At 40.5% G+C, this 13681-nt stretch overlaps 1 protein-coding gene across 1 annotated transcript in view; it reads right to left on the bottom strand.

The window, feature by feature from the left end:
- Positions 1-13681, bottom strand: part of CUNH10orf67 (chromosome unknown C10orf67 homolog) — a 77335-nt gene that overhangs the window by 53913 nt on the left and 9741 nt on the right. Inside the window, exons 2-4 of the mRNA XM_028764789.1 lie at positions 12089-12209; positions 10006-10149; positions 3086-3160 (exon numbers count right to left, since the gene is read on the bottom strand). Of these exons, the coding sequence (XP_028620622.1) occupies positions 3086-3160; positions 10006-10149; positions 12089-12209 (340 nt within the window). The remainder of the gene's footprint in view (positions 1-3085; positions 3161-10005; positions 10150-12088; positions 12210-13681) is intronic.

Genomic DNA, 13681 nt, shown 5'->3' with positions numbered 1-13681 from the left:
TCTCTCTCTCTCTCTCTCTCTCTCTCTCTCTCTCTCTTTCTCTTTCTTTTTTTTTTGTTTTTTTGATACAGGGTATCTCTGTATAGCCCTGGCTGTCCTGGAACTCACTCTGTAGACAAGGCTGGCCTCAAACTCAGAAATCCACCTGCCTCTGCCTCCCAAGTGCTGGGATTATAGGCGTGCACCACCATTGTCCGGCTGAACAAAAACTTTCTTGTCTTGAGGATCCTGTCTTGAGCGGTTAAGCAGAAGATGATAAAAGGATAAGTTTTAATGGCCTTCTCTGGCCTCTTGATGGGCACACACATTCATGTGCAGACATATAAACAGACAGCAGACTCTGATCAGGTCCCATCTTCTTTTTCACATGCTATTAGATGTGAGGAACAATTTTGTCAATCATTTTTGCCTAACCAGCACTTCTTCTAGGTTGGTCTCTCCCTAACATTATGTCTTGCATTGGGTATGGTTCTGGATTGGCTTGAGGAAGGGGGGAATACCAAATAAGTTAGATTTCTGTCACTTGCCAACAAAAATATTCTTATATATGAGGGCATGACTGCCTGCCTAGACTCCCATTAGATTGCTTGCCCACCAACTCTGAGTTACTTCTGTAACTATTTCAAATAAGACATTGGACAAAAGGAGACAGGTGCAACCTTCAGAGGGAGACACCATGAACATTTTTGTTCGCAAAGTCCCTTAATTTTATACCCAGCACAGGTATTACCTCTTCAGGAACACCTTCACAAAGTTCACCAGTAGAAATGGCTGTTTATTTGTGATGATATTCCCATACATCCTACTATACATGTTCATCTCTGCACACTTATATTTTGTGATTTATTTATGATCTCTCTCTCTTTCTGCTTACCCATACCTCATCTTTCTTCACAATATCAGTATCTAGTGTATCATATCAGAGAGCATTCATTTGAAGATATTGTATGCCAAGATTTGTTTTACTTAAAGATACATTTCCTGTGAAATTTCTTTCTTTCTTTGTTTTAGGTGTATAAAAATAATTATGATTATTTGAGCTGTGTATTATGTGAAAGAGATATTTGACTTTTTGACTCCCAGAATGGGAATTCCATATGCTTCAACAGAACAAATATGAATAGTGGTTACAGAGGTTATGAAGGCATTTCATCTTGTCCTCAGTCAGCAGGCAGACGGACATGAGGCAACATGCTAAGATAGCATTATGAGAGACAGGAAAACACAGCAACACTAAAACAGGAGGATTTTGAGAATGTGCAGTGAGCTACTTTACACTTAGATTTTACCCACCATGGTCAGGTACTATTCTAAATGTTTTGTAAAATTCAATCTGTCTTACTCTTGGAGCACGTGGGTCTAGCTGGTATGGACCATTATTATTCTCATTTTACAGCAGAGAGAACTGAAGCAGACAGATTGAGTACTTTGCCTAAAGTCACATAGCAATTAAGCAGTAAAGCCAGGATTTGAACCCAAGTATTTTACCTTCATAGCACCTGCTCTAAAACATTCATTTTGCTGACTCTTAACTAATCCATGCAAGTAGAAAACCATCAGAAAAGTAATCTATCTGACAAATACAATCAAGAAATTGCATGTTATTGTGAAAATATGGATCTTAGTCTATTTCTGCTTATCAGTTAATGCATAACACACTTTCTAACAGATAATGACATAAAATACAGCTGTTTATCATGAAGATTGACACTCTGGGTTAGGGAATCAAGGCAGCAGTGGCAGAGTGGTCTTATCTCTGCTCCATAGGTCCATAGCCTCACAAGGAAGGATTCTAACTCCTGGTAGCTTGTGGGAAAACCCTGCTAATTAAGGTCAAAGTCTACCATGACCTGATAGTTCATCTGAGCTTGGCACAAAATGGAGGACTCCCTTTACTAGTGGGGCTTCCCCTTTTCTGACCTTGTCTGAGGATCCATGATTGGGGATCATGATTGGGTCTGAATGAGCAAGAGTGGCCTAGCCATTGAGCTGCTTAGGACATATTAAAATAGAAGGCTGTGTGTGTGTGTGTCTGTGTGTGTGTGTGTTTCATTTGTGAATTCAAAACAATTGGGCAGGTGTAGAGGAGGCTCACGCAACTATGAGGAGTTTAGAGCAGATTGATTTAATACCACACCAGCAGCCCATCTGCAGATGCCATTGGTCAGACTTGATTTCTGGTGTCTGCATCATTGCTACAAAGAAGGCTATGATGGGAATAATGTTTTCAGATTCTATAATATTACAAATGCTTCCACTGAGTTTAAAGAAGAGGAGAGGATGTGCAACTGATGAGAATGCGTGAGAAGCAAGCAACACCAACAGCCACAAGCATCCACTCACAATTACTAACTGATGGTTAGTGATAAGTCATGCACAGAGCTACGAGAGAAGGGCCATACCAATGAGTGAGCCATCACCCTTATCTTCTATCACAGAGTATGTAGGTACACAGTTAAATACACAGATGTGCCAAATGCCATGCAAACAGACATAATCAGTGGGTCAATGATCCATTAGTATAAATGATTATTCATTGAAGTATATTGAAATGCAAGATGAGATTGCAGGTGTAGATAAAAAGAGGCATAAGGGACTTACTAAGTCTAAAAGTCATCTTGGAAGTGTGTATTTGTCCACTCCATGCTGGAGTGAAGCACCATATTGAGCACAGAGCAGTATCCTGTCATCCGGAAGGTTACTTTATCAAGAGCCGGAGGCCATTCACTAGTATTTATGACACATCTTTTGAACTCTTGTCTTATGACTATCTGACCTTCTTGTATCTAGTTGCTTCTTCACCAAGGAACTTTGGATGATCTGGGTACTTGCCTAGATACTCGGGAAATGAGATTGCAACTTTCCAGTTTCTAGAAAGTTTTGTCTGCCATCATGTGGTGTTATTTTTTGGTACAGTTAATATGAGCATGAACAGTCTAAGCCCAAATTCTCTGAGATGACCTGAGATTTTTAGAAACATACCTTCAAAGCTAAAAAGTACAGACTGGGAATTCAAGGTGAACGACACTCCCCGCACACGCAGGAGCCAAAGTCTGCCTTGTCCTTGGCAGCACCAGAAACCCACCTGGTACATTCCTTTGATAACAGCTATAGCATCACATAGCTGCTGTTGAAAGCTTTTTCTCATGACCTCTTCTCCCTACAAAACAAAAATAAATGCAGTAAGCACCACTGTGCTTCTGAATTCAGTCCATACTTTCCAGGGAAGAAAGCATAGCAATGATTCACCTTCCAACGCATCAACCTCTTGCGAATTTCCATTTATCATAATTTCTTCTATACAGCAGCTATTGTGGCACATGTAATTTTTATCCATTTTTATCCAAGAGCAATACAAAGGTCCCGTGGATAAAATACAGATAACCTGACAGCGTTTCATTGTATACATCAACTAAAGTCCTGTAGAACACTCCTAAAACTGCTCAAGAGTAGGACCTACTTATGTTCTCATGTTGTTATAAACCCTCTTAGCATTTTTGTTTTTAATTTTAATCATTTTAAATGTGATTGGTGTCTTTCCTGCATGCATATCTGTGTACCACTTGTATGCCTGGTGCCTAGGGAGACTAGAAGAGGCTGCCAGAGCCCATTAAATTGGAGTTACAAATGCTTGAGAGCTGCCATGAGCATGCTGGGGCTCAAACCCCAGTCCCATGAAAAAGTAGCCAGTGCTCTTCACCACTGAACCAACATTCCAGCCCCTAGTCTTTGTATATGGCATAATAATACATAGAATTACAGAGCCTCACTGTGTATATACCCCTACATACACACAAAGTAGCCAAAATAAAGAGAGAGAAGACCCAGTTAAATGTAGGTTGGTAAATGTGACCAAAATTAAACCAATTTAAACAGATCTCCTTAATATAACCAAAATATTTTAAATGGCAAAAGCTCACAGCATTTTCAGTAAAGTCAGGAACAAGAGCAGGGCACTTACTTTCTCCACTAATATTTAATCAGCACTGGCAGTCTAGCTATAGCAATAAGACAAGAGAAGCAAATGAAAGGGATACAAGAGCTGAAGATACAACTCAGGGGTTAAGAGCACTTGTTCAGATTCCAGCACCCATATTGGGTGGGTCACAAACCCCTTTAACCTCAGCTCTAAGGAATGTGACACTTTCTTCTGGTTTCTGTAGGTACCCATACTCACATGGCCACATACGTTCACACAGATATATGCACATAATATAATATATATTTTAAAAGTGTACAAATATAAAATAAAAAGAAGCTGAAATATCATTATTTGAAATGATATGGTTTTATATCTAAGAGACAGTAAAGATTTTGCCAGAAAATTCCTAGAATCATCATACAAAAATGAGCAGCCTTCCTATGCACCATAACAAGAATACTGAAGAGAAATGAGAGAAGAGGTTCCAGTCACAAAAGCCTTAAGCAAACAAAACTAACAGTGAAAAAAAAAACCCAAGAACTAAAAACCCAACCTTGGAATAAACCTAACATAGGAAGTGAAAGATCTTCACAATAAAAACTTTAAAGCACAGAGGAGCGAAACCGAGGAAGATAGTAGAAGATGGAGATAGTCCCATGGTCTTCGATCAGAAGACTTGGTACTGTAGAAATGACTGCCCTAACTAAAGCAAACCCAGCCACTGCACTCACTCTCAAACAAAGTTCCAGCACCGTTTTTCAGAGTTATAGGGAATTCTACCTTAAAATTTATACAGAATCACAAAAAATCCAGGATACCCAGAACAATCCTGAGCAAAAAGAATACAATCGAGGTATCACTGGTCCTGATTTTAATTTATCCTTCAGTGGCACAGTAATACAAACAGCATGATATTGGACAAACACATATTTATGTATCAATATAAGTCTTAGTTAGGGTTTTACTTCTGTGAACAGACACCATGACCAAGGCAAATTGTATAAAGGACAACAGTTAATTGGCCGGCTTACAGGTTCAGAAGTTCAGTCCATTATCATTAAAGTGGGAGTAGGAGGACAGCATGTAGGCAGGCATGATGTAGGCAGAGCTGAGAGTTCGATGTCTTCATCTGAAGGCTGCTATTGGAAGACTGACTTCCAGGCAGCTAGGATGAGGGTCTTATAGCTCATACCCACAGTGAAACACCTACTCCAACAAGGTTACACCTACTTGAAAGGACCACACCCACTCCAACAGAGCCATTCCTTCTAATAGAGCCACTCCCTGGGCCTAGCGTATATAAACCATCACAATAGACTAGGATAAAAATCTGGGATATAACTTTCTGCAACTACAGCTCTCTGGTTTCCTTTTTTTTTTTTTAGTGTTTTTGTTTAGTTTTATGAAGACACTAAAAATAAAAATACACATTGGAAAAAGGACAGCACCTTCAACAAATGATTCTGGGAACACTGGGTGTCAACGTGTGGAAGAATGAAACTGGACTCTTTTTTTTTTTACTTTTCAGAACATTTTATTTTTCCAGGAGCTTCTGATTCATTCTTTTCAATTGTCAGCAGAATCCTATGCCTTCACATTATTTCTTTTTTTTAAATTTTTTTATTGGATGTTTTATTTACATTTCATATGTTGTCCCCTTACCCCATCCCCCACCCACCCAGGAACCCCTTATCCCCTCACCCCTCCTCCTTCTTCTCTGTGGATGTAACCTCTATCTACCCCCCACTCCCACCTCCCCACCCTCAAAATTCCCACCCCCTGGGGTGTCCAGCCTTCATGAGGTCAAGGTTCTCTTCTTCCACCTATGCCCAGCAGGGCCCTCCACTCTTAGGTATTCAGCTGAAGCCCTGGATCCCTCCCTAAGTGCTCCCAGGCTGGTGGTTTAGACCCTGGGAGCTGTGGTTGGTTGGTATTGTTGCTCTCCTCATGGTGCCGCAAATCTTTTCAGCTCCTTCAGTCTTCACTCTAACTTAATAGCCAGGAGCTGGAAAGAACCCAGATGTCCTTCAACTGAGAAATGGATTCAAAAAACGTGGTATATTTACACAATGGAGTATTACTCAGCTATTAAAAACAATGAATTCGAGAGGTTCCTAGGTAAATGGATGGAACTAGAAATTATCATCCTGAGTGAGGTAAGCCAATCACAAAAGAACACACATGGTATTCACTCACTGATTATTGGATATTAGCCCAGAACCTTGAAATGCCCAAGATGCAACTCACAGGCCACATGAAGCTCATAAAGAAGGAAGACCAAGTGGGGGTGATTCGGTTCTTCTTAGAAGGAGCAACAAAATACTCAAGGGAGCAAATATGGAGACAAAGTGAGGGACAGAAACTGAAGGAGGGGCCGTCTGAAGACTATTCCACCTGAGTATCCATCCCATGTGCAGTCACCAAAGGTAGATGCTGATGTGGATGTCAGGAAGTGCATGCTGATAAGAGCCTGATATAGATGTCTCCTCAGAGGTCTGCAAGAGTCTGACATATTCAGAGGCAGATGCTCACAACTAGCCATTGAACTGATAATGGGGTTCTCAATGGAGGAGTGAGAGTGAAAACTGAAACTGGACTCTTTGCTGTTTCTTACCCTACACAAAAATCAACTCCAAATGAACCAAGAACCTTAAGACAAGAGCTGACATAGAAAGTGTACAGGCATAGAAAGAACTTCACTGTCTGAAGAAATACGACCAACAACTGACAAATAAAATCTCATAAAATTAAGAGCTTCTGTAAGGCAAAGAAAACTGTCAGTTGAGTAGAGAGGCAGCCTACAGAGTGGAAGAAAATCTTTGTTGGCTGGTTATCCAACAGAAGATTAGCATCTAGAATTTGCAAAACAAGCCAATAAGTACAACAAAAACAACAACAACAAAAAAAAAACAACAAAAAACCTTCAAGAAACTAAACATCAAAGTAGCAACCTAATTTTTTTTTTTTTTAAATAGACTGTGGAGGGCTGGAGAGATGGCTCAGCCGTTAAAGGCTAGGCTCACAACCAAAAATAAAATGGACTGTAGAACTGAACAGAAAGCTTTCAAAATAATAGAAGTCATAAACAGCTAACAAACATTTTTAAGTCTTCAACATTGTTAGCCTTTAAGGGCAATGCAAGTCAAATCGCTCTGAGATCCCGTATCACTCTAGTCAGAATGGTTATCATCAAGTAAAGAGCCAACGAAAGATGTCGAGTGAACACTTAAGTACTCATGATGGGGATATAAATTGGTACAGCTATTCTGTAAGGCAGTGTGGAGGTGTCTCACAAAGCTAAAAACAGAACTACCACATGACTGAGCTAAACACTCCTGGGCATATACCCAAAGGACTCCATAATCTCCCACAGTGATTCTTGCTCATCTGTGTTCATCATTGCCCCACTAACAGTAGTTAGGAAATGGAATCGGCCTAAATGTTTATCAGCTGATTAATGCTAATGAAATGTGCTGCATATACACGATGGAATTTTATTCAACAGCAAAGGAATATGAAATTTAGAGGAAAGTAGATGGAGCTAGAAAATATACTAAGTAAACTCACCCAGGCCCCAAAAGATAAATAACATGTTCTTATGTGTGAACATCATTAGTTTGGCTTTGAAATGATTTTGTAACATCTTTAGTGGTCAGGGAGAACACTCATGGTAGGGAGGAGGGAAAGAGGACAAGTTGAGAGAGAGAGAGAGAGAGAATGCAGAACACATGCAACATAAACATAGGACAGATTCACCAGCATGATGGCCCAAATGTGAGCTGGACAAAGTTGATACCAATGGACATACAAAACTGGCTGGGGGAAAGACTATGATGCCTCAACTCTACCCAATATAGTCAACCCAAGAAAGCTGGGAATGTAAGAGGTGTTCTTCTCCAGGGAAAAGTATACCAACTCGTTGTCCAGGATCAAAGGATCAGCCTGAAAACCTATGTACCAGAAACTGAGCAGGTTATATTTAGTAAAGCACACACACACACACACACACACACACACACACACACACACACACTAACAATTAGTAAAAAGAGGCCATGAATTTGAGTAAGGGCAGGTATTTGTGAGGGTTTGGAGGGTGGAAAGGAAAGAGTGAAATGTGATCATATTATAATCTCAAACAAACACATAGAAATGTAGAATAGAGAATTCTGGAGATTCAAAGCTTGAGGAAGGGTATGGCATGTGTTAGAGATGCTGGCGGAGTAAGTGGCTTAACAAAAAAAACCTTATGAAAATCCATTTCTCTCTCCCTCTCTTCTCTCCCTTTTTCTCTTCGCTCTTTCTTTCTACTTAAAGAAGGAGTATGATTGAAGGCAACCTGTATCAGTAGACAATTATTAAACAAAAATCTCAATGACAGATGTGGAACACCTTCCTCTGAGCTATTGGTCAATAGGGATCCAGAGGCCTCTCCAACAACACAGCCTAGTGCCACTGGTGGCTCTGACTTGTCGATTGTAACTAGATAATAATGTCTCACTCCTGAAAACACAGAACATTTTGCATCCTCTACACATTTAGTGCATAGAGAAATCATGCTGCTACAGACTTGGAAACCTCTTCCCTGCTGGGTAACTTTCGTAATCCCAAAAGACACTACGCAGGCCACTTGGGGAACAAAGTCATCAATGGTCTCACCCAGTGGTAAACCCCGCAGGTATAACACTGACCTGCCAGGCAAGATGTGACCGCAGATGTAATCACAGCATGACTGCTATGGGGAAAAAATCAATTGTTTACTGATTGGATTTGAAGCCTGTTTCACAGGAAAGAATGCATGACAGATACCGTAAACCTGATCAAAAACCAATGGCTGTGGCTGGAGAGATGGCTTGATGTTTAAGAGTAACAGTTGTTTTTCCAGAGGACTGGGGTTGGATTCCCAAAACGCACAAAAATGTTCATGGGAACAAAATTCCAGTTCCCATGGATTCAACACCCTCTTCTACATAGACACCAAGTACAACACACAGGGAGCAGACATACACACAGGAAAACACCCATACACAAAGTAATAAAATCAGTTTATTATGGCTCAGGTCATAGGCCCCAGGAGTGGGTAACCTACTATTACTATCACTTTGTTAAACAGGCATGGCATTAAGCTGCTTTTCTAAAAAGCCCTAATAGCCTAATGAATAAGGACTTCTCAACATTTATTTTTATACCCATAAGTTAATGATGCTCTGAACCTTGGTCAGAGATTTTTGTTTGCAGTGACAGCCATCAATACAGAGACTCGCAAGTAGTCAAAGTCCTGAGAATATGTAAATGTTCAGTCCTAAATCAGATACCTGCGTTATCCCCCAAAATCTCAGAGAATGTGAAGAACAGGAAGCTGAAAGAGTGGACACAGCAGAGAACATGGAGCAGTGCTATGAGATGCTGTGTTCTCCATGTGACAAGGCCACCATAGTCATGGGTTTGTAGTAGCTAATGTTCCCCCAAACAAGATCTGCATAAAATCACACAGGTTAATAACTCAGTATGGGTAGGGGAGGATTTCATGAGGTTTCACCCCTAGCTGAGAAGTTTTAGTATTTTGGATGTGAGGAGGAGGAAGCCATTTTTCTTTGACTCTATGGCCACTGATACACTGCAGATATTCATGCAGTACTTGCTGCACTAATTAGACTGATCAGATTAAAATGATATAAAAGAAGACATGAAAGTGCAGTGGGCATATGTTGGGGGAAGGTCTGGGGCAGTTGGAGTAGATATGGTTAAAATTCATTCTATATATGCATGAAATTATTGAAGAATAAATAAAAGTACTATATTTTAAGAAACTATTCAAAAGCAAGCATCTGGCACAGAATCTAAAGCTCTGCTGCCTGCCTGGTAATTGTGAGCAAATTAACCTAACTCCTTATCTGTAATAATTACTCCAACTCTACAAGGTAAGTTGGAGAACTATTGAAGTCATCTGTGAGGTCTTCACCGAAGTTCCTAGAGACACATGGTATATAACTGCAACCACACTGGAGAGATACCATTTTCAAACTCATACATATCAAAGACAGAATCAACCCAAGTGCCACAGAGAGTGGGAGAGCACCCACCTGCTGGTAGTGCTTCTTCAACTCCAACATTTTGTCACAGAGCATACCAACAATTTTCCAAGACTCTTCTTTAAGTCGGTCTTCGAACTTCAGTTGAACCAAATCTTTGAGGAACCCAAAATCCACATGAAGTGATGTAATCATCTATCAAATAAAAATCATTAGTATGGAGAGGGAAGCCCTGGGTGCCAGTATTCCTTGGTTCCAGCCATTTGACCTGGTGCCCGAGTTTTCTTTGAAGCTTATCTCTCAGATACAGTATATTGGAGAAGTCCATTAATTCTCTCTCATTGTGTCATAGGTTTGGTTTGAGTGTGGCCTGTTCCTTCCAAAACTTATGTGGGAGTTTGATCTCCATCATGAGATTTTAAGACAGTGGAACCTCAGTGTGACTATGTGGTTACAGGTGGGAATATGAGGATATGATTGGGATTAGAGAAAATCCTGGGGCAGAAGAGAGGGAGGTGGGAAGGAGGAACCAGAAGAGGCGGCAAGGGCAGGCAAGCCAGTGCTTGTGAACTGTGTCTCAAAGGTTTCCGAAGCTTCACATGCCACTGCCATCTATGTCTTCCTGACTACAACTTAGTATGGGTGCACCTAGCTATCAAGAAAGAAATTGATAAAGATACTGTTGGAAAATATGCCTTTCTAAAAGCAGAAGATAAGTTGACAAGCATATAGCTCGGGTACATCTTCAAAAGCTCTTAGCTGAGTGAATTGTCACAGTGTCTCTCAGCAGGGCTGCTTGGCGATGCCTTCCAAGGTGACTAATGTATGTACTCTCTGACTCACAAATTCCCTTTTAAGAATTTACACTGCAGATTTCCTGGCACTTGAGGACGTGCAGGATTATTCATCACAGTAGATTAGAAACTGTCCATCACTGCAGGGATAGCGAAATATATGCTGTACATCTTGTGACATAGATGCGAAATAAACAAGACACAGGATTTGAGATCCAAGACCTTGCACATGCTGGGCAAGCATTCCCACACTAGGCTCACCTTGCACGTCCTGGACAAACACTCCCACACTAGGCTCACCTTGTATGTCCTGGACAAACACTCCCAGACTAGGTTCCCTTCCCAATTTTTCTTTTTGTTTTGAATTTAATTTTTTACATAGTGTTTCACAAAGTTGCCCAGGCTGGCCTCAGACAAGTGGCTCCCCTGTCTCAGTTTCCTGATTAGCTGGGATCCCAGGCATGTATTACAATATTCAACTATGAGGAATATCTTTATATAGAGATATAGAATGATCTCCAAATAGATAAAAAATAAAATTAAGGCACCTAAAATGACTTAAAATAGTATGCCAATTCATGTGGTGATTTTAATAACTCAATATCTCACACTATAAAATGTTCTACTCTTTCTCAGTCTCAAAAAGATTCAAGGGAAACGATATGATTTGGCATAGCTATACCAGTAGAAAGTTTAGTGTCTCATTGTCTGCATTTATTTATATGTAAAATACTCTCCGTTTTTCTTAGTATATCTTAAGCAGAAAATACTCACAGCTGTCCAAGAAATAGAAATCCCACATATGTGGGAAGACTCACATATGCAAATAAGACACAGACATGACAAATAAAGATTATGGCTTCTATCAATTAAAAAGTACAACTGGAGTGGAGGCTCATTGGGTAAGAGCGCTTACCCCTTATTGTTCTCACAGTTTGGGTTCAGTTCTGGGAAACCACAGGATGGCGCACAACCATCAGTAACTCCAGTTCTAGGGCATTTGACCTCAGGCATACAGCTGGTCCACAGACATACATGCAGGCAAAATGTGTACACAGAACTAAAATAAATCTTTAAAATTTAAAAGGAATACAACTGTCATCCTGCTCAGTTTCCCAAAGACCTTCATATTTTGAAACTGTTATTTCAGTTTTGTCAATAAGAGATGTATGCAAACACGTGTCTAGGGTGTCTTTCAATGATAGTACTTCATAGCATTCACAAAGCACTGAGCTCTATCTCAGTACTAGAGTACAGCAACCCCTCCCCCACAAAACATGATTCCCCCCCATAAAGGCAAATAATACACAAAGTCATCTTAGAACTCACACCAGACTTACACGCATTAACTTTTCTGTGGATTGAGTCAAATCTTTCAATGGAAAAATTTCACTGCAGTCTGTCTGAGTAGCATGGTCTGAAGTGAAGTAGCCAACCTTTAAATCATCCGAAATAGTAAGTCTGAAAAGAGAACAGAGGTGTTACATTTCCTTAGAAAAAGGCAAGCATTCATATTTGGAGGTAAATTTGTTATATTCACAATAACACTCTATAAAGTCGTGAAATAAAAACTGGAATATCTACTCATGCATGTGTTGGGGACTCAGCCTTGTTATCAGACCCTGCACTGTGATGCCCTCCTCTCTGTGTGTTTTCTCCACTCTTCTGGTGTATGGTGTACTTGCATCTAGTATCTTGATACCTTTTCCTGTGTTATTGATAAAGATGATTATAATTTATGCATGGCATATCTAGTGGAAGTACATTAAGATAGTCTCCTGGTATGATCTAAGAGCCTTTGCGGTTCCAGAACACCCTATAGGAGAATCAATGAGAGGAAAATTATTCATAAGTAATTTGTCATTTTCCCTATAATTCTCTCATAGAAGTTCACTGACCTGTGCCAGTCGCTCCAAGCTGAGTGTCTGATAGAATGAAGAAGCAGCTGAGATGAGTCAGCTGCCTGCCTTGAAGCCAAGCATAAAAAAGATTTGCCAAGTTGAAAACACTGACACTTTCACCTTTAAGTCTGAGTTCTGAAGAATATGGTTACGTTTTCTTTAAAGCTTGTTATGTATATTAACACATGATTTTTATCATTGTGCTAAATAAGTTATTATAAATATTTTATTTCTACTTTCTAATTTGACTATGGCAACTATCAATAGATAACAATGAATGTAAACCAAAGTTCTTTGAGGTTATCAATACTTTGAAGTGCCGGGCGGTGGTGGCACACGCCTTTAGTCCCAGCACTTGGGAGGCAGAGGCAGGCGGATTTCTGAGTTCGAGAGTTTGAGGCCAGCCTGGTCTACAAAGTGAGTTCCAGGACAGCCAGAGCTACGCAGAGAAACCCTGTCTCGAAAAACCAAACCAAAAAAAAAAAAAATACTTTGAAGAAATTCTAACAGGCTCTAAAGACAGAAGGCTTGAGCCCAGCTTTAGATAATTCCAGCCTATAACTGCCAAACTGTGCTCCTGAAATGCTGCAGAGGTCAAGTGCCAGCCTCAGCACATTCTTTCCGCAGCTCTCTAATGACAAGCACCTTAAATGGTTAATGAGGAAGCTCACTTTCTGGACGTACCCATCAGTTTGGTCAAACTTATCACAACCCTTTATTTCCAAAATATCAGCTGTGGGTGCTGGCGATCAAATGAAGTCCTCTTAACCACTGAGCCATCACTTCTTCAGCATGCCCTGGTTTCTTCTTATGGATAACTGAAGGGTCACTGACAGACTCGAGTGTATTAATCTTAGAACTGCTTTGGTGTGGTGCTTGATGTACATGCAGTTAAGCCCTCAAGGAACGTTGTCAGTATGGGTGCTGAAGAGAGTTACTATACTGCTACCGCAGTCGTGTTTTCTCCCTCCACTTCCTCCTCCCCCTCCCCTTCCTCCTTCCCCTCCCCTTCCTCCTCCCCCTCCCCTTACC

Source organism: Grammomys surdaster, unplaced genomic scaffold (assembly GCF_004785775.1).
Source record: "Grammomys surdaster isolate TR1022 unplaced genomic scaffold, NIH_TR_1.0 146, whole genome shotgun sequence".
Classification (NCBI taxonomy): Eukaryota; Metazoa; Chordata; class Mammalia; order Rodentia; family Muridae; genus Grammomys; species Grammomys surdaster.
The sequence above is the reverse complement of the archived record's forward strand: the minus strand, read 5'-3'. Positions and strand labels throughout refer to the sequence as shown.